Source organism: Triturus cristatus, chromosome 3_2 (genome assembly GCF_964204655.1).
Source record: "Triturus cristatus chromosome 3_2, aTriCri1.1, whole genome shotgun sequence".
NCBI lineage: Eukaryota > Metazoa > Chordata > Amphibia > Caudata > Salamandridae > Triturus > Triturus cristatus.
Genome location: NC_140584.1, coordinates 1,061,383,981 through 1,061,410,156, shown reverse-complemented (window position 1 = coordinate 1,061,410,156; position 26,176 = coordinate 1,061,383,981). Strand labels below are relative to the sequence as shown.

The following is a 26,176-nucleotide window of genomic DNA, read 5'->3' as shown; positions in this document are numbered from 1 at the left end:
GCCCGTTGTAACGACCATCCTCGTCGGGACCTGCTGGCGCTGCCGCGGCCCGTTGTAACGACCATCCTCACCGGGACCTGCTGGCGCTGCCGCGGACCGTACATCGACCATCGTTCCGGGACCTGCTGGCGCTGCCGCGGCCCGCACCAACTAAGCTCGAGGATTGTGAGCTAATCATCATCTCATCCAAACTACCTGACTGGTAGACAGACTGTCCCGCTACCCCTTACCCTGCTTTGAGAGACTTGAATCGAGGGGACCCCTGAGTCCAGACCTCCTTGTACCATTCAACCGTACCTTAAGAAGGGCTTATAAAGAACACTGAACCTTATCCTTGTGTGGTATCTGTCTGTGGGGGGGAAGTTACTTATCTGTACGATCGCTGGAGACGGCTCTCCCCGGAGACCTCTCCTCCTGACCCCGGCCGACCCTCCCGGTCCGTCTATCCTTTCTAACATTGGTGGCCAGCGGCGCGATCCGAATCAACGCGTAATCGTACAGAGAGTAGCTCACCCCACGACAACACGATGTCAGCCAAAGATAGCAACTCCACCGAGAAATTCCAAATGGAGAAATTAGAAGAATACAACCACCGCGAACTGAGACAATTCTGCATAGAACTTGGCATTGCTACCACCGGCCTGAGTACCAAAGAGGATCTAAAGCACGCCCTAGAGTCGTGGGCAGAAACTGGGGTCGCCGGACCCTCCGACCAAAGCAGCATCACACCAGAGGGGAACGCCACGGCTCCCGAGGAGCGGGGAACGGGCCTCTCGCAGGAGGAGATCCGAGAAAGAGAAAGAACCAGATTGCACGAGTTGGAAATGGCACGACTCAAGATGGATGGGGAACTCAAGTTATCTGAACAGAAACTCAACCTCGAGCACATGCGGCTCCGAGATGAACGAGAAGAGAAGCAGAGACAGAGAGAGCTGGAGGAGAAAAAAATAACGCTCGAGCACGAGCGCAAACTGGCGGAAATAGAACTTCGGAAACAGAATAAAGAACTGGGGGTGCCTGAGCGACCACACACCCCGGGGCCAATCGAGAAAAAAGTCCACATCCCCAAGGATGTTGTCCGCGAGTATGTCCGAGAAGACGACATACAACAGTGGTTTAAAGCCTACGAGATCGCCATGACCTCCCACCGGATCGACCGGAGTGATTGGGGAGCCGGACTCTGGGGGAGGTTTATCAACGAGGGGCGCGATGCCCTACTGCAGCTCCCAGATCACCAAATGTCGTCCTACGACCACATGAAGGCTGCCCTCCTCACCCGCTACGGCCTCACACCCGAGATGTACCGCCAGAGGTTCAGAGATTGCACTCGGATCCCAGGTACAACTTGGGTAGAATACGTGAACTATTTCAGCCGTGCCTTCGAGGGTTGGATAAAGGGGAGCCAGGTCACCACCTACGAACAACTCTTTAACCTGATGGTATGGGAGCACCTGTCAAACAACTGCTTCGTCGAGCTCAGGCAGCACCTCCTCGACAGTAAGCTGACTGACCCCCGGCAGCTCGCCGCCGAAGCTGACCGATGGGAAAGCACCCGAGTGGGCCGGAGGGGGCCACACGAACAGAACAGAAACAACCAAGGCCAGCACCGTCCTCGGGGAGGAGGAGGGGGCCAGGGGCGAGGGAGAGACGCCTTGCCCGCAACACCCGTGGCCAGCACCCCGGCTCCGGCCGGTCGGGGCAACCCCCCGTGGCGTCCTGGGGTCCGAGCCAACGTCACGTGCCACCGATGCCAGCGAGTCGGCCACTACGCCAATGACCCGAGCTGCCCGCAGAACCAAACACCCAAGCCCCGCCAGGTAGCTGCCGCCGCCCTGGGGGAAGAGCGATCATTGGAGGAACCAGAGGAGTATGAGTCCGGCCCAGCAAGAGTGGGAACCGGCCGCCATGGTCCTGGCGTGCTTAGGGGGAAGAGACATGGTCCCGCGGGCTCCCCTACCCGCTAACACCAGGAAATATGGTCAGTGGGTGACCATTAATGGACAGCGAGCCGAGGCCTTGCGTGACACAGGCGCCAGTGTGACGGCCGTCCGCTGTCACCTGGTGAAGCCCGAGCAGATCCTGCCGAACATTCTCTGCCCCGTCCGCTCGGCAGACAACTCTGAAAGTCTGTGTCAAATGGCCTGCGTTCCATTCGAATGGGGAGGGGTCTCCGGCCTGTTGAAGGTGACGGTCCGGGACGATGCCCCCGTGGACTGCCTCCTGGGAAATGACCTCGAGAGTTCCCCGTGGGCCACCGTTGAGAGAAGAGAGCACCTGGGGATGCTGGGCCTCCCGGACTGGGCCTGCATAACCACCCGGTCCATGGCCGCCCGTGCCATCCCTCGATCAGAAGAACCAGAATGGCCAGCACCTCCGCCCCCAGTCGCCCCAGTAGGAGACACAGACGAGGCCAGCCTCCCAGACCCGACGGCCGAAGGGGACGCGCAACCCCAGGACCTTCCTGACCTGGCTCAGTGGCGCCAAGAGGGGGGGCCCACCCAAGCACAGTTCCGCCAGGAACAAAAGACCTGTCCCTCCCTCGAGGGACTCCGCCAACAAGCCAGCGCCCAGAACGCAGGGGACTCCACCGGAACTCACTGGGTCTACTGGGATAACGACCTGCTATACAGCGAGCAAAGAATCGCCGAGCTGGGGGCCGGTCGAGTACTGGTGGTACCTCTCCGCTTCAGAGACTTTCTGCTCAACCTGGCCCACGATGTCCCCCTGGCTGGACACCTGGGCCAAGATAAAACGTACAACCGCCTAGTGACCCACTTTTTCTGGCCGAAGATGAGGAATGACGTCCTGAACCACTGCCGATCTTGCCCCACATGCCAAGCCAGCGGGAAGAGTGGTCGGAAGCTGAAAGCCCCTCTGCAACCCTTCCCTGTGGTCACCACCCCGTTCGAGAGGGTGGGGATAGACATCGTGGGGCCTCTGGACCCCCGCACGGCACAAGGACACAGGTTCATCTTAGTACTGGTGGACCATGCCACCCGCTACCCCGAGGCGGTGCCCCTACGGACCGTGACAGCTCCGGTGGTTGGCCGGGCCCTAATGGGGATCTTCTCCCGGGTAGGCTTCCCCCGAGAAGTCGTCAGCGACCGAGGCACGGACTTTATATCCAAATACATGAAGTCCCTCTGGCAACAATGCGGGGTCACCTACAGATTCACGACCCCCTATCACCCCCAAGGGAACGGACTAGTGGAGCGTTTTAACCGCACCCTCAAGGGGATGATTGGGGGATTGGAAGAGCCCCTCCGTCGCCAGTGGGATGTACTACTCCCGTGCCTCCTCTTGGCCTACCGCGAAGTTCCCCAGAAGTCCCTCGGTTTTAGCCCTTTCGAACTCCTGTACGGGCACCCTGTGCGAGGGCCCCTCAGCCTAGTAAAGGAAGGTTGGGAGATGGCCCCCCTAAAGACCCCTCCAGACGTCTTCAAATACCTCCTGGCCCTACGCAATCAGACCCGGCGCTTCAGAGAGATGGCCAAGGCGAACCTCGAGGCCAGCCAGGAGGACATGAAGAGGTGGTATGATCACAATGCCTCCTCCGTTGAGTTCGAGCCTGGACAACAAGTATGGGTGATGTCCCCCACCGAACCATGTGCCTTGCAAGATAAGTGGACGGGGCCCTTCAAAGTGGTCGAGCGCAAAAGCCCCGTCACTTACCTCATCGACCTGGGGACCTCCCGGAACCCCCTTCGGGTCCTCCACACCAACCGACTCAAACCACACTTTGTGCGCTCAGAACTCAGCCTCCTGATGGCTACGGACAGTGGGGCAGAGGAAGACTCCGAACCCCTCCCGGATCTTCTGAAGACTCAGGAGAATGACGGCTCCGTGGACGGGGTCCGGCTCTCTGACACCCTCACTTCGGAGCAACGCCAGGGCTGCCGGAACCTCCTGCTGCAGTTCGCTACCCTGTTCTCCCTCACCCCCGGGGTCACCCCTTGGTGTTTGCACGACGTGGACACCGGGGACAGTCCCCCTGTCCGACACCGGGCCTACCGCGTACCAGATCGGGTACGGGCCTGCATACAGGAGGAGGTGGCCAAGATGCTCACAATCGGGGTCATCGAGCCCTCGGACAGTCCCTGGGCCAGTCCGGTTGTATTGGTCCCCAAAGCCGCTGCCCCCGGCACCGCACCTGAACTGAGATTCTGCGTCGACTACCGGGGCTTGAACGCTGTCACCCGGACCGACGCTCATCCGATCCCCCGAGCAGACGAGCTGATCGACCGGCTGGGGGCCGCCCGCTACCTCAGTATCTTCGACCTAACAGCGGGCTACTGGCAGATCGGCCTCACACCCAGGGCTCAGGAACGGTCAGCCTTCTCTACCCCCGATGGCCACTACCAATTCAAGGTCATGCCCTTCGGCATGAAGAATGCCCCCGCCACGTTTCAACGCCTCGTGAACCAGGTCTTGGCGGGGCTCGAAGAGTTCAGCGCTGCCTACCTGGACGATATCGCTGTGTACAGCCACCACTGGCCCGACCACCTCCGTCACCTCCAAGAGGTCCTACAGGCCCTCCAGCGGGCCGGCATCACAATTAAGGCCGGCAAGTGCCAAATTGGCCAAGGGTCTGTGACCTACCTTGGGCACCAAGTGGGAAGCGGCCTGGTGGCCCCGCTACAACTTAAGATTGCTGCCATCCAGTCCTGGCAGCCCCCCGTCACCCAGACCGAGGTCCGAGCCTTCTTGGGGATCACCGGCTACTACCGGCGGTTCGTGAAAGACTACGGCAGCATCGTGGGGCCCCTCACGGGTCTCACGTCCAAGAACCAGCCGAAGCGGATTAACTGGACCCCCGATTGTCAAGCGGCCTTCGAGAAGCTGAAGGCCGCTCTATGCACCGCCCCTGTGCTCCAGGCCCCCGATTACAGTCGGGAATTCATGGTACAGACCGACGCCTCCGACCACGGCATCGGAGCCGTCCTTTCTCAGTTAAACCCCGAAGGTCATGACCAGCCGGTGGCCTTCATCAGTCGACGTCTCCTGGCCCGAGAACAGCGCTGGAGCACCATCGAGAGGGAGGCCTTCGCAGTGGTGTGGGCCCTCAAAAAGCTCCGGCCCTATCTCTTCGGTACCCACTTCCGGGTACAAACCGACCATCGACCCCTGCAGTGGCTGATGCAGATGCGGGGGGAGAACCCAAAACTCTTGCGCTGGTCCATTTCCCTGCAGGGAATGGACTTCACGGTGGAGCACCGACCAGGCCAAGACCACGCCAACGCGGATGGCCTGTCCCGCTTTTTCCGCCTCGACGAAGAGAGTCCCCAAGGAGATGGGTGACTCTCCCCGTCTTCAGCTGGGGGGGGACGCATGTTGGACAGGCCACACGAAGGGCTTGCTCCCTCCCCGCACGACAGGGCCCGAGCTCCGGCCCACCGGGTATAACCCACGAAAAGCACCCGTACCCCGTCTCCCGACGGATCTTCTGCCCTCGGACCTCTACTCATCACGGGGCCCAGCCCCACCGGCTTCCCCGGCCGGTTCAAGCCGCCATCTTGGGCCCTGCACCACGAGGCCGCGTGGCCTCGCCCCGACCCTAACCCCGGGCCTGACCGGCCCCGACATCCCGGCACCACCATCCACCCAGGAGGTGAGCGGACCACTTGGCAGGTCAATGGGAGGACGAAGTGTCAAGAGCTCTTCCCCCGCCAGGTGCCGATCGCCCCCAGCCCCCCAGGCGCTGGCTCCACCCCCTGCTGGGTGTCTGGACACCTTCATCCCGGGTCCTCCGACCTCCAAGTGCGAGGGTCCGGACATCAAAGAGCGCCTGCCCTATAACTGGGGCAACTCCGGAGCAGGAAGGCAGTTGTATCCTGGAGTCGAGAGACACCGAGAGAACTCAGCCTTGACGGACTACTGGCGCTGCCGTAGCCCGCTCTTGTGAACCATCGTCCTGCCTGCTGGCGCTGCCGCAGCCTTCTACAACATCCATCCTCGTCGGGACCTGCTGGCGCTGCCGCGGCCCGTTGTAACGACCATCCTCGTCGGGACCTGCTGGCGCTGCCGCGGCCCGTTGTAACGACCATCCTCACCGGGACCTGCTGGCGCTGCCGCGGACCGTACATCGACCATCGTTCCGGGACCTGCTGGCGCTGCCGCGGCCCGCACCAACTAAGCTCGAGGATTGTGAGCTAATCATCATCTCATCCAAACTACCTGACTGGTAGACAGACTGTCCCGCTACCCCTTACCCTGCTTTGAGAGACTTGAATCGAGGGGACCCCTGAGTCCAGACCTCCTTGTACCATTCAACCGTACCTTAAGAAGGGCTTATAAAGAACACTGAACCTTATCCTTGTGTGGTATCTGTCTGTGGGGGGGAAGTTACTTATCTGTACGATCGCTGGAGACGGCTCTCCCCGGAGACCTCTCCTCCTGACCCCGGCCGACCCTCCCGGTCCGTCTATCCTTTCTAACACCTCATTTTCCGCATCTGTCTTTTTACCTGTCTGTATAAAATGCCCTGGAACTCCTTGTTCTACTTCTTGGCTTTGCTCATTTCTTTAATTATTTCCTCCTGTTTCACCTTATCCTTCTCCTTTTTAGATCTCGCCTGAGACAATGCATGCACTGTCGCTTGCAAGGCAATTTGTTAATTTACAGGGGCTAAGAGCCCACCCATTGCGTACCATTGGTTATCTCCATCGTCACTCTCATTTCCTTGCTTCTTTTTTGGTCATGTGCTGGCTTCACTTCCTCTTCATGTGCTTCCCCCTTCCCTGGAACTTGAACCAAGAATTGTTTTCTTGTCCAGTGTGTGTCCTTCCACTGCTCTCATGTTTTCTAAAATACCTTTTTGTTGTTGCTGCAGTGCATGTGTTTCCACGCTGTCTCCCCTGTCCTGCTCTGCTTTGTTGTTTGTCCCATTGTTACTTGTCCTTTTGCCTTTCGCGTTGTTGTTGCTTGTTCGTCTTGCTTGCCCAGTTGTTGCTTGCCCTGTCGTTGCTTGCCCTGTTTTTGTCACTTGCTCCAACAACCTTCCCACATTGTTGCTCGCACTATCAGCCCATTCCCCTCCCCCTCCGGCCAATGTGTTTTTTTTGGTTTCTCAATGACATGGAGGACTCAAAAACAGCTGCCCAGCTATAGTCGCACGGAGGCTCCCGTATGTCGTGTATCCTCTTCAGTTAGTCCTTTCTTTTTAGGTCTCGCCTAGGCAGCACTTGCGCTGTATCTTTGAGACATGTTGTATTCAGAATATGTGCTTTAAGCTCTGCCCAGTGTGTCTGGTTGTTTGGTTGGCATGTCTTTTGGAAATTCCTCTACTGTGGTTGGTCAATAATATCCATCTGTCCCGCCTTTGGGTGCTTGGTTCCCTCCCATGGGACCGATTGTTTCTTTTGGGTGGCAATCTCTGGCCATCTATTGCCACCTCGCTCGCAGATGCACCCCTTCATTACCATTATTGCTGCCGTCCTTCCTGGTTTTCTTTGAGTTGCTTGTTTACTTGTGTAGCAATGGCACGCGCCGCGCTTTACTTTTGAATATCTGAAGCTAAATGACGTGCCTCAGTTGCTACAAAAGTAAATCAATAAAAAATAAAAAAATGGCTGCAGATTTCTTTTTCTATTTAATATCTTTTGTGGCAAAAGCAGCACACCGCGCTTTAAAAATCTAAAGCACGGCATCCTACCATTGCTACAAAAGTCAATAAATAGAAAAGCAAAGGCGTGCAGACGCTGCATTTCTTTTCCGTTTATTTACTTTTAGGACATTCAAGGCACTCTCCGCTCCGCTAACATCTAAAGCTAAAGCGCAGCATGTCGTCATTGCTACAAAAGTCAATAAATACAAAAACAAAGACAGGCAGATGCCGCATTTCTTTTCCATTTATTTACTTTGGTAGCAATTGCAGCACGCCGCGCTTTACTTTTAAACATCTTAAGTTAAAGCTCAGCGTGCCACGATTGTTACAAAAGGCTAACTTTAACTGTGACATCTCAGTGCCACTGAGGCGTGCCGAAGCCCCAAGACCAGAGATGGAATTTCTCCTGCCCTGATGATCTCTTTCTGATGGCTGGCGCAGGAGCTTTAGTGCACCTGCGCCAGTGCTCTGACAGAGCCTGATGATGGAAAGAAGGAGCTCTGCATTTTTCGTTTGTTGTGCCAGGAGTGAATTTTTATTCACTCTTGGCATAATAAAAAAACAAATGGACCAGAAAACAAAGGGGGAGTAGCCCCTGAGCCCATTAAAAGGAACCCCAAATTTCACTGAATGTCAATTCACTTGGATTCAGCCTGAGAGCCAACCTCACCCCCAAGAATGAACTGCCTATAAAACAAAGATGACCTGGTACCGGCTTCGTCTAAAGAAAGTGAAAGTGTTTCTTCCAGAATGCACCTTCAGAACTGCTGTTCAAGCCCTCATACTCTTACATTTTGATGGTGGTAATGGTCAGCTTCATGGCCCCCCCAAATGTCACAATGGCACCCCTTAGGGAACTCCTACGAACTGAAGCACGTCATCAAGGACCTGAAGAAATATGATCCCATCACCCCAATTTCCATTGGCTCCGCTTGCTGGCCCGGCCTATTTCCAACACAAGCGGCACCATTTCCAAAGCCATCACAACTAGCACCCCTGTATATCTTGAAGACAAAGTTCACCATTTTTGGTGGTTTTCAGCACACCAGCAGCCAGGACACCATCAGACAGCAGGTTAAGCAGTGTAAAAAGACAAATTCAATGCAACAGGCCTTTTCCATCTATTCCTCCCAGATCTGGAACAACATCCCTGTATCCATTGGAACTGCACCAATTTAGAAAAGAGTTGAAAACTCACCTATTTAAAGAACACTGCACAATGCACAAACCATCTACAACCCAGTTTACTCTTCTATTACTCATTGACTTTATGCCTGCCTTTGACCATGTACAGGTTCGTGCTATAGAAATACCATATACATATATACGTAGATCAACAAGATCGCCTTTCCTGCCCAGATTTTCAGTGTCAGTGTGGTTGTGGTATGTTATATTATTTTATGCTGTGGCATATCATACTAAATTGTAATATTCTTTAGGATGATTCCAAATGCAAAATAAGGTCAGAAGATACAGCTTAGTATTGTGCTGTTATGACTTCAATGGTATCATTATTTAAACAATGTACCCTTCAAATGTTTTAAGTTTTACTGTCTTTGGAACCTCAACATTTTTGTGTTTCTAAATTCAGTTACATGTATGTGGTGTGGGAAGAATAAGTACCGTATCTCATAGTTTTTCCTTAGTGAGGAGGCACAACAAAACATGATTGGGAGGCACCTCAACAACATAGAACAGATCAAAATTTTTCAAGCAACACTCCATAAAGCATCAGAACTACAGTATCATGAATTGGTAAACCTTTGCCTATGTTTGCTATGGTATTTGTTAGACACTGAATACTTATACACAGTGTGTTGTATCGATCAGCATCTCAAATTCATTATTGAGTATGCAAACAGAATTGATCATTCAGAAAAATAGTTCGGGTGTCGAAGCTGCATGAGTGTCACCGGGTTCACCCTTTTGAAATCAACTGTTTAATTGAATTCCATATGTAAGATGGAAACATCACTGGTGCATTTCACTTATAACTAAATTGACGAATGTATCTGGGAGCAAATGCCACTTTAAAGGAATTTGCCACTGCACAAGCAATGCTGTGCAGTGGCAACATTGGCCATTTTATAACATGGCCAATGTTTGGCTTATTTTATAAAATCATTGGCTTATTTTATAAAATCCCTGTCATAGCTATGAGAGTTCATGGAGATCATTACTTAAGGAATGACAGAAGTAGAAATGAAAGGTACTATGTTCTCGTTTAAGAAACAGGTACTTTGCGTGCAAAACCATTATACTGATATAGAAGATGCAATATACTTTTGGTCATCTGGCAAGCATGGTTTTTAGGTTGTGTATGTATTCCTTCACTGACTTAAAGGTTTATGTCACACATTTGTCATATATATCTTAATATGATGCTTTAATGAGCTATACGGTTCAAAATGAGCACAGAATATGCTTAAACCAGTAAAGAGATCCGGCGAACGACCCCTGGATACAGTGCAAGGTCATTCTAGCAATTAGTGTGCCATTTTAAGGGGGAAAAACTATTACCTATCTTAAGACATGAAACTGAAGAATCTCTTAGATCAATCACCAGGGTTTGCACACTAGCCTGAATTTGAATCACCAGTACCTTCCTAGTGGGAATATCAAAGCTGTCAAAAATTATTTGCACAGAAATGTGAAATGTTGGCAATGATTGAGAGGGTTATAGTAAAAGCAAAGAATAAAGGAGATCATTTTATAGACATTAAAAAACTATCTTGAGTCATGTGACCCAATATAAACTACATTCTTCCTTTACAAAACGGTATTGTTGGGATGCTTCATCCCAGACCTCTCTACCCCTATTCCCTAATGTGTTAGCTTTCCATCCTGGCTTTTATTTTATATGTATATGTTTAGAAATGTCCTCTGTATCGAAGGATTAAAATACATTTTTTAAATAAGTATGTAATCTCATGAGATGTGCTAAAATGTTTCTCACAAGAAGAGTATATCAGGAGGGTGTGTGAGATGCTACTTAACAGGATGGGGTACTTTTTATCTTTACCTCATTTCTTTATTGCATGGAGAAGAATTTCAACTAGAAATGCTGTAATTAGCAACACGAGGATGCTGCAATAGGCTAGTCGCCGGGAAAAAAGGCATAAATGGAGCCTGAGCGTAGGCTTGAGGAACCACCAAGTTGAAAGCCATTGGACCCATGGGACCCGAAGGCGCTCCAGAGGGGTACATCGCTCTAGTGAAGACTCCATACATCGCATTTAAATAATGCGTTAGATCTTGACCCGGGTCTGGAAAGGGAGGATATGGCTCAGACTGAGGCATAACTGGACTCGGGCCGATCGGCGCCGACGGTGGAGCCAGCGGAGTCGAAGACTCATCAGGAGTCGGATCTTCCTCAACTGCAGCCGGAAAATGAGCCGGCGTCAGAGATGGATCCGGAGTCGGAGAATGCTCCGGTGAAGCCGCAGGCGATGTCAGGCCAACAGGAGAGGCAGGAACAGAGACAGGAGAAGAAGACACAAAGTCCTTACGACGTAGAGAAGGTGAGGTCGATCCCAGAGCCGGTTCTCTATCCGAACGATGTTGAGAACCATGCCTCTTCTTCTTTTTGTGCTTCTTGGACTTCGAAGCATGCTCCGACGTCGACTTCGACCTCAACCTTGACCTCGATCTGGATCGTCTTCGACCTCTCTTCTCCTTTTTCATTCTAGCAATAAACAACTTGGCCTCTCTTTCCTTTAAAGCTTTTGTACTCATCTTGCAGCAGCAAGAGCATCCCTCGACGTCGTGATCCGACGACAGGCACCAGACACAGTCCTTGTGCGGATCCGTGATGGACATGTGCTTACCGCACTCCCTGCAAGGCTTGAATCCGGACTTCTTTGTCGACATTTTCTAACAGGAAGCAAGAAGAAAGAGAGACTCCAGCAGAAAAACAAAGTAACTGGCCAAAGCTACGGAGAGTCCCAGAAAACCGTTAGTGTCGATGGAAAAAAGGGAACTGACGTCATCACGCCGACGAGGTCCTCTTATGGATCCAGTGACGTCAGCGGTGCCGCGAGCGGAGCCGTGCTTCTGTGACGTCGTCCTCGTCGGCATGGAGAGCTACAAAAGTTTCCGAATGTTGCTGGTGCAGGGGATATTCACAAGGTGAAGAATCCACTGGCAGATGTATCCATCAGAAAATGATAAAATAACATCTTGGGTTATGCTAGACACATTGGCCAAAAATTAAAGCATGTTTCCATCACATTTGTGGCGAGTTGGGCGCTTCCTTAAAATCTTCCTTGTCAAATGTCTTTGACCGACAGCCACATCCTTTAAGCTATCGATAGCCTGTCTTGCGGCATCTTCGATGTAACTGTTGTTGCGTGTTAGGATTTTTGTAATTCCTTGGAAGATTCTGCATCTACCTGAAGCCAATCTATCGAAAAGTTGCTAGATGCACTTACAGATGCATTCTCATGATCAACAAGTGAATCTCAAAATACATTAAAAATCAGATAACCTTAGACTTATAGACTAACCATATAAGTGCATGAAACACAAGTACTAGCGCCATTATAATGAAAATCAATACCATATAAGAATATCTTCTTTTTTTTTTTTTTTTTTTTTTGAAACCGTTTATTGCAATCTCAAATATATACAGGTATGGGCCTACAACCTTCCGGCCGGCCGCTAAAGTGACGATAACAAATGACATACATACAATGAGGCACTTAGCTTTACATAGACACTAAGGCAGGAGGTATCTACAACGCGGGCCATATGGCTCTGAGCCCACAATACGGTTTCATTTTATACAACACAACAACATAAATAAACACACACCCGCAAAAGAATATCTTCTTAAGCTTACCTTTTAATGACAAACTGGATGTTGCTGTTAGCATCCAGGATCCTTCTCAGTTTCACAATGCCAAAACTGTTAGGGCGTCGAAATGTGACGCCTGGAGGCAAACCCAAGACAAACAGATCTTCCGGATACATCAGGAACTTCGAATATGGCACTTTGACCGGCTCGGATAGCCCTATGGCTTTTGCTGGAATACAAAGAGAAGCTAATGAAGCAAAATGATGCAAAGATCCAACTGAGTGTTCTTAAATCTGCCACACCCCTAAGAAATGGCATTTGACATGCTAAGAACGCAAAATGACTTGCTTGCAACACAAGTGTTTGGCCAAAATGATTTGTAAAGTCTAATAGCAAATTGCACATTATTTAGAAGGTCAATGTCTCACGTTGTATGTTTTTCATCACTTTTTGAGGTCTTTTTAAATACAGGATGTCGCACTGTCGATTTTTCGGTCTTTTTTACAACTGTAACCTCTTTAGTACAGATCTCAGCTTCATTTTCTTTCATCATCTTCAGTCTCAACCTCTTATATTCACTTACTCCGTAATCTTTTCTCATATCATTGAATATCACATTCTCCCTCAATTTTTCTGCTTTCTCAGTCAAGGTACTTAATTTTTGCTGTAATCTTAACCACTTGCAGGGCTGTCACAGGGGGAATTTGGGAGAGCATTATGCTTCAGGCCCCGCTCTTATGCACTCGACTTATACATTTAAAAACAAGTATTGGTAATGCTACTAGGCCTGGCCTAAAAAGGAATGTGGTATAGTAAGGTGATCTGTATCATGGCCAATTCCGTATTAAGTTACTTGTACAAAATCACTCTTTATTTATACCTTATGAGACATTGTCGCATTATACAATACAGTACCGAAGAAAAATGTAGTGCAACTAGTGCACTTCTGAACGTTTTACTGTAAGCGAGAGTACGACAAGATGCAGAAAGAAATGATACTATGAAATGAGGAGAAGATCCGAGTGACTAGGAAGCAACAGAGCAAGAAGGGAGGGAAATAATTAACACAATTGAGAATGGGCAAGTGGATTAGGGTTAGAGTACACAGTGGCGAAAGAGTAGCTGAACGCATGGAGGAATTATACAATTTTTAAGAGTCGGAAAGAGGAACAGAAACAATTTACAGGGGTGAACATGCTGGAGCTTGTAGTACAAAATGTTGTATACCCCCCCCATTCTGCATGTTTATATTAATCCGAATACTCAATTAAGGGTAATATTATTAATCCGTTTGAAGTGATAACTCACCAATTATATTAACAAAAGAATTACACGTGGGTTTTGCATTTTGCATGGCTAAACTAACTGTATACTAATAAATGTACGCACACTAATGGTAGAAAATTAGAATATTGCATGATATATGTTGCTTTTGTGATGTAATTGTAAGTTGCACCAGATGACATCACTGGGTGAATATAAACGCTTTGAATGTTGCTATTATGCTAGATAATTACTTACACATAGGGGAATTAGTGAGGGTTTAACATTTTATTAGCCATTTCAATGTTTTAATTACGTTTTTTGTTTGTTTTGCTTAAGTTAACCATTTGGGCCTTCGTAAAGATGGCCGACTGAGACGCACGACGTGACTGCTACTGTCCCACGAGGTTTTGGGTGAAGTGCGCCTGCGCCACCGCCAGCAAAAATGGCCTCGTCCTGACCCCAGGAGAGATGTACCCACCAAGGTCATACTGGGAGAGTTGCCAGGACTACAAAACAATGAACTGCCTTTAAAACCGGAACCAGCAAGTGCGATGACTTAATCTAACGAACCATGGGCCTCATGTAGGAAGCCAAATACCGGTCGGTAACGGACGATTTTCGGTAATTATACCGTTACCGACCGGTATTTTGGCTTTTGAGATGTAGGGGGAGAATTTCATGATTCGGTATTTACCGAATCGGTAAAATTACCGAATCGGTAATATTACCGATTCGGTAAATTTACCGATTCGGTAAATACCGAATCATGAAATGAGATGTAGGGGAGTGTGTGGTGGGTGTGGGGATTCGTTATTTACCACCAACTAAAGGTTGGTGGTAAATGACGAATAGGTGACAAAAAGCATTTTTGTGCACGTTTAAGTGTGCAATGTGGCAGACATACATGCCCTTAGGGCATGTATGTGCGCCACATGTGCACACATGGCCGAATCAGGGGTGCAACAGGGTGTCAATGTGACACCCTGCCACCCTTGCATGTGCTCCCCCATTACCGAATCGGTATTTACCGATTCGGTAATGAGGCATACCTTCCCATCAATGGGAAGGTATGCCTCATTACCGAATCGGTAAATACCGAATCGGTAATTACCGAATTTTTCCGAATCGGTAATATTTACCGACTCATTACCTACATTGCATTTACCACTTCATAAATACCGAATCGGTATGATTCGGTATTTATGAAGTGGTAAATGCAAGCCCACCTACATAAGGCCCTATGTGATAACTTTACCGAGTGACCCCAAATCCACCAATCAGAGTCTAAAACTCATTCCTAATACATTTTGACATTAAAATCATTATAAAAGTCGGTAGAATAGTGAGTTCAGGGCTTGCTGGCTTGCTTGCAAAGGGTCCTGTCGTTCGATTTGTCTTGCTGCGAATTTCCTGACGTTATGCTGACGGAGAGGACGGTGACACTGCTGGACAGCTGTTATCCTGAATCTTTGAGAGACTGAATTGCGGCCTGACTTTGATGAATTTAAAGATTTTTCCACGACTTGACTGACTTAGAGGACGACTAATAGCTAGATTAGGTAAATAGGATGTTCTGCGGTTTGGACGATGATTTTCTAAAAATTTGCAATTTAATTAGATAAACGATGCTTTGATTAATTGACAAACGTGTTGTGTCGATTATTTGAAAAAATTAGATTAAGAGAAGAGTATAAATAAATACATTTAATTACCAAACTATAAAAACAACTAACTGATTCATCGCCAAATGAGGGGAATATCACGAGGTTTGAAGTTAATAAAAGTACTCAATGCACATTAGGGTTTAGATGAAAAGATATTCCTTTCATGTCAGCGTTTGGAAACTTATCCCTCTAGGGAAACAGATCAATGAAGTGTGAGTGTTGGTGTTATGGGCCCCACCAATGAATGTATTTGCGTGAATGTGTTATTGTGATATTTGGTCTGTGACGAAGGGGGAATTTGACATTCCACGCTGCAACAGTTTTTCTGGTAGCAGAATGATGGTTGTTATTGTTTTGGTTTGGTGATTATTGCTTGTACATTGCTTATCGATTATTGGTTATTTATTGATATTGGTTTATGTACTAACACTCTATGTGAGTCGAGTCGAGTCGAGTTCTATGTTGTTTGCACGGCTTCTGGGATGTAGGAAGTCGGAAGTTTGTAACGGTTCCGTAGTAGAGCAGAGGTAAGCGCTGCTCTCGGGAAAGACGGAATTGTTGTTGCCCTGTAGGTACACAGGGAGAAACGTGTAACGATTGAAGTTGCACGACGCATTGTCTGGGTTCGATTCGGTGACATCGCCGTGTGTTGCCATTAGAGACATTTTCTGTGTGAGAGAAGTGTGTATGATAGCGAAGGTCACCTGTGAAATTTTGGTCTAAGGTACCAGGAGTCCAAATGGCATTCCGATAACGCTTATCACTGGAAAGGTAACAGGTGTTCTCTGAGCTTGCTAGAAGGATAAAGTAGAGGGAAGTGCTACTTTGTTAACGTATGTCATAATTCTGTAGTAGGACAGACTGTTCTCTGTTCTCGGGAAAGACAGGATTCTGTGTGAATGTACTACATTTTCTCGTATGAAAGTGCGTGAATGTAAAGGCATTTGGGTTAATTGTGAAACTCTAGTTTTATTTCTCAGGAGCATTGGGTCTCCAACCATGTGTCTTAATTCTGGAGAAACGGTTAGCTAATGCTTGTTAGAAGGGTAAGGTAGAGGGATGCGCTACTTTATCAACGGAAGTAACGATTCCGTAGTAGGGCAGAGGTAAGCGCTGCTCTCGGGAAAGACAGAATTCTCGTGAGAAAGGTCTATTGCTATTCCTTGGTTAGCGAAGGGGACAATGGTGGTGTTTTTGTGGTGTTACTAACAGAATTGTAAATTTGAAACAAAACTTACCGAGTGTATTTTGTAAAGGAGGGGTAGACAGGAGCAGGAGCTGCGGCAGCGGCTGTTGACGTCAGAACGACCGCAATGGGATTGGCCAGTCAGTCGGAAACGTAGAACGCTCCGGATTGGTGCGTTAGTGTACACCGCGCTAGGAGTGGAGAAGCACAGGGTGACGTAGACGCTCCGTATTGGTGCGTTAGTGTGAGTCGCGCTGGGATTGGAGAATTTCAAAAGTGACATAAACGCTCCGGATTGGTGCATTAGTGTGAGTCGCGCTACGAATGGACAGAATAGCGGTACAGTTGTAAGGAGAGACTAGCGATACACGGAAGACAGGAAAATGTATTACGATCCACCAGAAAAGGAGAAAAGGTCCTGGTTTGGTAGAATTAAAAGATGGTTTAAAAAGGACAAACAGATTGTAACTAGGGAAGGACAGTTACTCCCTCCACCGAAAACCCCCGCATCCTTTCTGGTTGTGAAATATGGATATCACACCTGTATTTGGTTAGACAATTGGGTCAAGTATACTGAAAAGGACGGAGTGTTGGCTTTTCCAGAACATGGTTCATTTAATTTGGCCGTTTTGAGTAATTTAAGAGAGAAAATGATGAATTTAGAACCAAGACCTAGACCGACACAATTTGAAGCATTGACAGAATGGGAAGATGAGATGCATGACCGAGAAAGACAGAGAAGTGGCGGAAGGTATAGGTACATGTTTGGTAGGTCGTACGGACATGAGAATCATGAAGATCGAATGAGAAGGTGGCGGAATGCGAGTATGACTGAGGGTTTGTTTCCCGAAAGAGCTGCAGGAGAGAATGAAGGAAGAAAATGCGTAGAAAAGAGACATAATGTGAAATCGAGAGGGTATGGAGTGAATGAATCAGAGGATGATGTTCTTGATGAGATGTTCTATAAAAATCCACCCCCATATCGGCCAGAACCAGAAATATTAACCCCAGGTGCGCCAATGAAAGAAACAGTACGAATCATAAAATCGGATCCAGAATTCCAAGATTTGGGAAAAAACAATTCCATTAGAGAGGTAGAAAAGAAGTCCGGAGGTAAAATAAACGATGAAAATTCTGCAGAAATAGCAAAGACAACCCTAGAATTAACAGAGAAAATAAGAGAATTGACCAAAAAGCTGGAAGCGGTAACGGTTCCAGTAACGATAGGTCCAGTAATGCCTATTTTTGATAAACAGAAAGATAGCGAACTTTGGTTGACGGTCCCTTATAAAAGTAATAAACAGGTTGAACAACCAAAAATGAGTCAAAATGATAATCCATGGAGACAGACAATAAGTATGATTGAACCAAATGTTTGAAATAATCCGTTTGTAGGCCAGAATTGTGCCGAAAGGCGTATAACAACAGTGGAGTCAATATTAGAAACACAAAAGGATTTTGGACAAGGAAATGTAGAGAAGTCAGTAGGGCCATCTACAGAGGAATTAAGTGAATGGTTGAGAAGCTTGCAGAAGAAAGACAAAGAATCTCAGTCAATAGATGTGGCTAAACTACGAATGGTACTGGAAAAGTTAATAGTAGGAACTATCCCTACGGAGAAGTTAAATACCTACCAAGATGAGGAGTTGTTATTTCTGTGTAAAAGCATAACTTGGAGAGCAAAAAGTCTCCATGAAAGATTAGTAGAAGTGGCAAATGAAATGGGTATAGATATTGAAAAGGTAAAAGCCCTACAGAAACTATATCGGGTAGATTTCACTGAAAAGGACACTGAAAATATGAATACCACAGGACGAATGAGTCAGATTAAGGAAATAATTATTTTGTTGAGAAAATGGGGAGATGTGGACAAATGGGAAAGTAGATGGTATCGAAAACGAGATGGTGTTTCAGATAAAACCTTTTCAGCTTTCCCTGTTAGAGAAAAAGAGAAGGTGGTAACAGAATGCCCTGTGAGAGAAATTCCAGGAGGAGGATATGAACATGTCCCATGGACTAGGCAAGATATTTTGTCATTTACAAATGACTTCCCTCGACTACGTGAAAAACCCGTCGAGTGGCATAGACAGGTGGACAGATTTGTAAAATTGTCCAAAGTATTGTGGATTGATCTAAACAGCTTGTTTGACATAATAGTTAGTACCAGCAGATCTATGGACAGAGTGCAAAATCATGATAGATTGGCCAAAACAAGAATACCCAAGGGATCCAAAAACAGGGACTCCAGACCCCGAGGTAATGAAGAAATACAAACAGGTTATTGCGTTTCTGAAAAACAAAGTACCTCCTAAAGAGACAGATTGGGTAAAAATTGACAGAACACATCAGGAAAGCAAAGAGTCAGTACATGCATATTATGAGAGGTTAATTTTGGCCTTTAAACAATTTAGTGGGGACGAAAATCTGAGTGAAAAGGATCTAAGTCATTTTGTATACAGGTTTGTACATGGTCTTCGTCCAGAAATTAGTGAGATGATAAAACAGCATACCGTAGACTGCCAAAATAAGAAAATAGACGAAGTACTGAGACATGCTAAATATTTCAGTGATGAGATCGAAGCAAAACAGCGAAAATTGAAAGAAAAGGCTATGTGGGCTCAAGTAAAGGTAGCGGAGAGACAGGAAGCTCAATTAGCAGAACAAGCGAATAATACAGGATCAACACAAAGGAAGCTAAGAAGAAATTTCCGTGTCATAATTGCGGTAGGATAGGGCATTGGAAATCCGAGTGTAAATTTCCCCCGAGTACTAACGATGAAAATGCATCATTGAATCCACAGGTGCAGAATGAGGTGAGTGGTCAACCGCAGCGACAACAGCAGGTTGTAACACAACAGAATCAGGTGCCAAAACCACCTTTTCCACAGAGCAAAAACTCCCAGAAGTATAGTAATGAAACAGGATTCTACAACAGAGAACAGGTAAATAAACCGCCGCGCACCAGCGCTGCTTCGCAGTATTGGCTGCAACACAATGAAAGTGATTCAGAAGAGGGTTATAGACGGTGCTGAAGGGAGGAAGAAGAGTGCGTACTTGGCGCAACTCTAGAAGTAGACCAAACAGGCCCATTTGTAGATGGAAAAGTTAATAATGAAAATATTACTTTCCTAGTTGATACTGGTGCTACTCGATCAACTGTTAGATCAGCTGATGTCAAGAATCTTCCTCTCTCGGATGAAACGATCCAAGTAGTTGGTGTATCCAACAGGCAGATTAAAACTTACCTTACAGATCCAGTGAAAGTCAGCATAGGGAAATTTTCTGAAATGCACCGTTTTGTCGTGTGCGACACCAGTCCTGTGAATTTGTTAGGTAGAGATTTGTTGTGCAAGATGAACTGCACTATATTTTGTACCCCAGATGGAATAGCATTTGAAACACCAGATGATGATGTGCTGTATAAAATGACAATGGCAAACCGGGAGAAGGAGGTTACTGAAACCTATGCTGTATTTAACCCTGACGAATTACCTAAAGAATTAAAACAATCTGTTAAGGCAGAAGTTTGGGATTTTACCGGAGAAGACGTAGGATTAATGAGAAATGTAGATCCAGTAAAAATAACAGTAAAAGAAGGAGTAAGTTATCCAAATGTCCCTCAATATAAATTGACACCTGAAATAATCGAAGGAGTTACTCCTGTGATTGAAAAAATTATAAAACAAGGTATTTAGAGAGAAATAATGAGTAGTCCATGTAATTCACCAATAATGGGACTGAAAAAGCCTAGTGGGAAGTTCAGGATAGTACAAGATCTGAGAAAGATAAACAAAATTGTTGTGTCATGCTGTCCCATTGTACCGAATCCATCTGTGATTTTATATCAGATTCCCCATGACGCAGAATGGTATACAGTGATTGATTTATGCCATGCTTTCTTTTCCATTCGATTACACCATGACAGTCAGCAAATTTTTGCATTTCGTTTCGGTGAGCGTATTTTGGCTTGGTGTCGAATTCCACAGGGGTATACAGAAAGCCCCTCAATATTTAATCAGCTATTGAAGAAGTCCTTGGAAAGTCTAGAAATGCCAGAAAATTCAGTTTTAGTTCAATACATCGATGACCTACTTGTGGCATCGAAAACCCGCGAAGCTTGTGAGGTAGACACAATAGCCTTGCTGAATCATTTGGCAGATGGAGGACTAAAAGTGTCACCATCGAAATTGCAATTTTGTAAGAAGGAAGTACAATATTTAGGACATAACATTGAAAAAGAATAACAATAGACAGAATCAGGATCATAAAAAGAATGAGTCCACCTATGACCCAAAAAGAAGTGAGAATGTTTCTGGGAATGGTTGGATATTGTCGTCAATGGATCAGCAATTTTTCGTTGATCGCAAAACTTTTGGTACGACTGACAAGAAGTGATGTGAAAGATCCCCTTGATTTGGACACAGAGGAATTGGCAGCATTCAAAAGATTGAGAGATGGGTTGTGTGAAACACCTGCATTGGGTATGCCTGATAATGAGAAAGAATTTGAGTTGTATTGCAGTGAGAGAAATGGATGTGCACTCTCTGTTCTAGTACAGAAGCATGGAAAACTGAGGAGACCAACTGCATATTTTTCATCAATGTTGGACCCAGTAGCTGTAGCCGTACCTGGGTGTTTGAAAGCGGTAGCTGCTACGTGTCAGAGTTTGGAACAGAGTGAGGGATTTGTGATGGTATATCCTGTGTAAGTGTTTGTACCTCATGATGTGGCGATTCTTTTAACAAGGAGTCGTACTCAGTATATGACACATAGTCGGCTGACTAAGTATGAAAATGTCATATTAGGTGCAACAAATGTAAGTCTTGTGAGATGCTTAAATGTGAATCCTTCAACATTGTTGCCTGATGCAGAGAATGTGGAAGTAAGAGATGAAACAGATCATGACTGTCTGGATGTACTTGATTTCTGTACAAAACCACGACCTGACATAAAAGATGAACCTCTACCAGAAAGTGATTTTGTTATGTTTGTTGATGGGTCTTGTTTGAGGACAAATGATGGAGTGTTAAGTTGCAGCAGTAATGGAAGCCTCCTACTTGAAAGGAGTAAAATCGGCCCAAGTAGCTGAACTTGTTGCTTTGAAGAGAGCATGCAAGATTGGGAAAAGTGTGAGAGTGACTGTGATAACTGATAGCCAGTATGGCTATGGAGTTGTCCACGACTTCGGCCAGATATGGCTGCAAAGAGGATTCTTAACCTCAAGTGGAACTCCCATTAAGAATGCTGAAGTGGTTGGAAAGTTGCTTGAGGCGATACAGCTGCCTAGGCAATTGGCTGTTGTAAAGTGTGCTACCCATAGTCGCAGTGGTGATTATATCGCTACTGGAAATAAATTTGCAAATGACATGGCGCAATATTGTGCACGAAATCAGAATTCAATTAATCGGGCTAAGGAAAAAGAGGTGATTACTTGTTCTTTGATGTTTACTAACACTGTGGGAACATGGGAAGAAGTAAGACAATTGCAGGAAGAAGCAGGAGAGGAGGAAATAAAGCAGTGGGTAAAAGCAGGATGTGCACCAAGAGAGAAAGATCATGTGTGTGTCTATCGGGATGGAAGACCAGTCATGCCTGATAGCATGATGTCTGCCATGGCACGGATATATCATGGACAGGGACACATAGGGAGAGACGCTATGATCAGGTCCTTTAAACAAACCTGGTATAATGCAAAGTTCAGACTTGTAGCAGAAAGTCTTTGTCAAAGATACCTAATATGTCAGCAATACAATCCAGGAAGAAAGACAGTAGTGAGTCTAGGAACAATAGGTCGAGAAGGAGGGCCTTTTACCAGAATGCAAGTGGATTTAATTGAAATGCCTCCCTGTAACAGGTTGAGGTATGTCTTGGTTATGGTCTGTCTATTTTCCAGATGGGTAGAGGCATTTCCAACAAGAAGAAATGATGGGATGACAGTGGCAAAATTACTTTTGAGGCAATTTATCCCTAGATTTGGGTTCCCAGTGACAAATGAATCGGACCGAGGAGGACATTTTCATAATGAGATCATAAAACTGATTTGTGAAGCATTGAATGTACGACAAAAACTACATTGTGCCTACCGACCAGAGGCTTCTGGTGTGGTGGAACAGATGAATGGTACTATCAAAAACAGGATAGGGAAAATGCGTTTAGCCACAGGTATGAAAAGGCCTGATGTCTTGCCTCTAGGACTCATGACTATTAGATCAATTCCAGACAGAACTACAGGGTTAAGCCCCCATGAAATCATCATGGGACGAGCCATGCGCCACGTTTTTATACCAGTCAACAAGCTGATGACTATAACTGATGACATGGTGTTGGAATACTGTAAAAGCCTGGCTGACGCTGGCTGTGTTTCATCAGGTTGGAGCGGATGCCACCACCCTTGAAAAGAAGCCAACCCATTATCTAAGCCCAGGGGACTGGGTAAGGATAAAAGTCCACAGAAGAAGAAACTGTTTGGTTCCCAGGTGGGGAAAACCAAGACAAGTCATCTTGACCATAACAACAGCTGTGAAGTGTGCTGGATTGAAGAACTGGATCCATGCAAGCCATACTTTGAGAATTCCAAATCCAGTAGACAGCACAGAAAAGGAGTATTTTAATGAATCAGAATTCAGTACTGAGTCAGATGACGGAGAGCCAAAAGACAAACAAAACCCTGAAAGGGGGATAACAGAACCGAGTTTTTGTCACCAGAAGTAGTTCCCTGAGGAGAAGGTTAAAGATTTCTGATAACAGTTCAGACTCAGAGACAGATCAAAGAGCACAATCTTCCAGGAAAGAACAAGGAAAGAACAAAGAAAAGGACAGTGAAGAGACGATAAAAGAGATTCATGAGAAGGAAGTGCCAGATGAAAGATTAAGAGAAATTCCACCTGAAACAACACATTTAGATAGACAGGTGCCAGATACAGAGAGAGAGGGAAAGATTATTGCAGAAGACCCGCGAGGAGGTGTAGGGAACACCAACATTCAGTTAGAAGCAGAGACAAGAATTCAGCAGGAAGATTGCGTGTCGGAGATTCGAGGAGGTACAGAAGTAGGGAAAACAAAAGAAGTGGTGGAAAAAGAAACTGTTGAGAGTAAAAAGCAACTTGAAACAGAGTCAGAGGAAAGCGAAGATGAAATACCTGAAGATCGAGTTCTAAGAAAGAGAGCTTGGAGAACTGAAAAGAACGATAAAGGGAGTAAATTGAAAAGAACTGCAAAAGACGACGTTTGGCCGAATAAAATAAAAAGATTGAGATATCGACTGACACAAGTAAATTCACCAAGGGCTGAACAGGTGAATGAAGTGACGAGTCAGGAGAAATCAAAAGAAGAAGGAACAATTGTAATTAAAGAAAGCAAAAGAACAAGGAAACCTAACCAGAAGTATAAATCACCAGAATGGACGTATGTGACCCTGCCTGAAGTAAAACAAGAGGCGGATAGCCAAGGAAATCCAGAGGTGGTTGTACCGGAAGTGGTTGAGGAAGACGAATAATCGGAAATCCTGAGAGTTATCTTGTCCGATATTGGAGAAGAAACGGATGTTCAGGACATTCTGTATACCGAAAACGAAGGAAAAGTGAAAAATGATGAAATGCCAAACTGAATGAGACAAGAACCCAACTGAGAGAAAGACAATTAAAATATTGAAGAAGACAAAAACTGGTAGAACCAAGAAGGTGCTTAGAGCCTTGGGTTAGAAAACTAGTTGTGAAGTAGAAGAGGCTAAGTCACAAGACACGGTCCATTTTAGCAAAGATGGCAAACATAGATAGTAGTAAAGGGAGGTGTACATTTTTGAGGAGATGGTGTAAAATGTGTTGTTGTTGTTGTACAGGATTATTAATGCTTCTATGGAGTATACTTGCTCTACTGATCTCATTTAAAGTTACTTTAGATACATTAGAAGGACATAGTGAAAACATGACTAATATAGGAAAGATTCAAAATGTAGTTCCGACTAGAATAGATAAAAATTATTTACATAAAGATAGGTCTATAACTGATTTTTCTAATAATGTGTTCTCAAAATTGTTGTATGAATATGTAAAGACAATGGACGTAAGGGACTGCTACGTGTGTATGCAGTTACCTGCCTCTGTATCGGAGGGAGTGACTTATCACCACCTTCCAGTAACTTATGGAATAACATGTAGTGTAATAGCTAGTTCATTTTATCAAACAGGTAAATTAGAGTATTATTTTTCAGATGTAGATACTATATTTTCACAAGTACCGTCAATTAACAAACTAAACAAGGTAAAACCTGCAAAGGTATTAGGTGAATTTTTCTTAGAGACTAAAGAACTAACCTTAGAATACATATTTAGAAATAATTTGACTTGCAGTTTAAAGAAAGAGGAAAAGACATTTTTAGATATGGTTGAAGAAAGGAGACTGAAAATGCAAAGAAAGGCTTCAGAAGGAAAGGTGGAGAAAACAGTATGGGACGTAGATATGGAAAAACACTTGAAAGGGGAAACAAGTCCAACTATGGCTTTAGATTGGCCTCAGAAAGGAAAATTGTGTATTAGAAGGAATCAAACTGCATATGATAATTATTTTGTAGGGAATAGTGAGTGCCATGATACATACAGAATCATGGGTGGATGGGGATTTAAAGGTGGAAAAGATCCAGTTTTTCCTGGACTATATTTCATTTGTGGGAACAGGGCATATTATCGTTTGCCAGACCACTGGTATGGCACATGTTATGTAGGCCTGGTTTTCCCAAAGATTTTTCATATGGATAGAGGAGAAGATGGTGTACATAGTTTAGGTAGTTATTTAGCACGTAGTAAGAGAGAATCTTGGACAGAAATTGTGGGTGACATTTTTGGAGCATTGATACCAGCAGTGGGAATATCTCTGAATGCAAACAAAATTAGAAGACTTTCAACAGTAGTGGATCGCTTGTCAACAAGCACCGCTGGAGGATTTTTATTGGTAAACACTGAAATGGTTGCCATGCGTGCTATGGTAATGCAAAATCGACTTGCCCTTGATATATTATTGGCAAAAGAGGGTGGAGTCTGTGGAATGTTGAAAGTTCAACACTGTTGTACTTACATTCCTGAAGAAAGTAAAGATTTGAAAATTTATATTAAAAATATTACAGAATTGCACCACTGGAGGTTGAAGGTGTTTGGGAAAAGATTGGAAAGAAATTATCAGCTATTAAAGATTTTGTAGTAAAACTAGGTAGTACGTTTTTAGGTAAGATACTATTTCCATTAACATGTGTGATTTTCATAGTATTAATAGTTAGATTAGGGTGTATTTGTCATAAAAAGGATAAAAATCAGAAAAAGTTAAGAAGAGGAAATTTAAGGAGAAGAGGTAAGAAACAAGAGAGAGAATTTGAAGAAATAGAATTGGAGGAAATCAAGGAGAATATGTATAAATCAGCAAAAAGAGGAGAAACAGGGGAAACTGAAATTTTAATAAAAACAAGAAATCACTTTGAAATTCCGTAAAAGGGATACAAAATTTTGGTGGTGTGGTGATATAATCACCAAACGGGGGATTGCTGGAGCGGGTAGTACAAAATGTTGTATACCCTCCCCATTCTGCATGTTTATATTAATCCAAATAATCAATTAATGGTAATATTATTAATCTGTTTGAAGTGATAACTCACCAATTATATTAACATATGAATT

The 26,176-nt window shown here is 45.7% G+C and overlaps 1 protein-coding gene across 4 annotated transcripts in view; it reads right to left on the bottom strand.

Moving 5' to 3' along the window:
• The window catches only part of GTF2IRD1 (GTF2I repeat domain containing 1), a 1,036,986-nt gene that overhangs the window by 324,628 nt on the left and 686,182 nt on the right, over nt 1-26,176 (bottom strand). For all 4 annotated transcript variants that reach the window (XM_085649787.1, XM_085649789.1, XM_085649788.1 and 1 more), the window contains one exon: nt 12,444-12,627. In XM_085649787.1, coding sequence (XP_085505913.1) covers nt 12,444-12,627 — 184 coding nt within the window. The remainder of the gene's footprint in view (nt 1-12,443; nt 12,628-26,176) is intronic.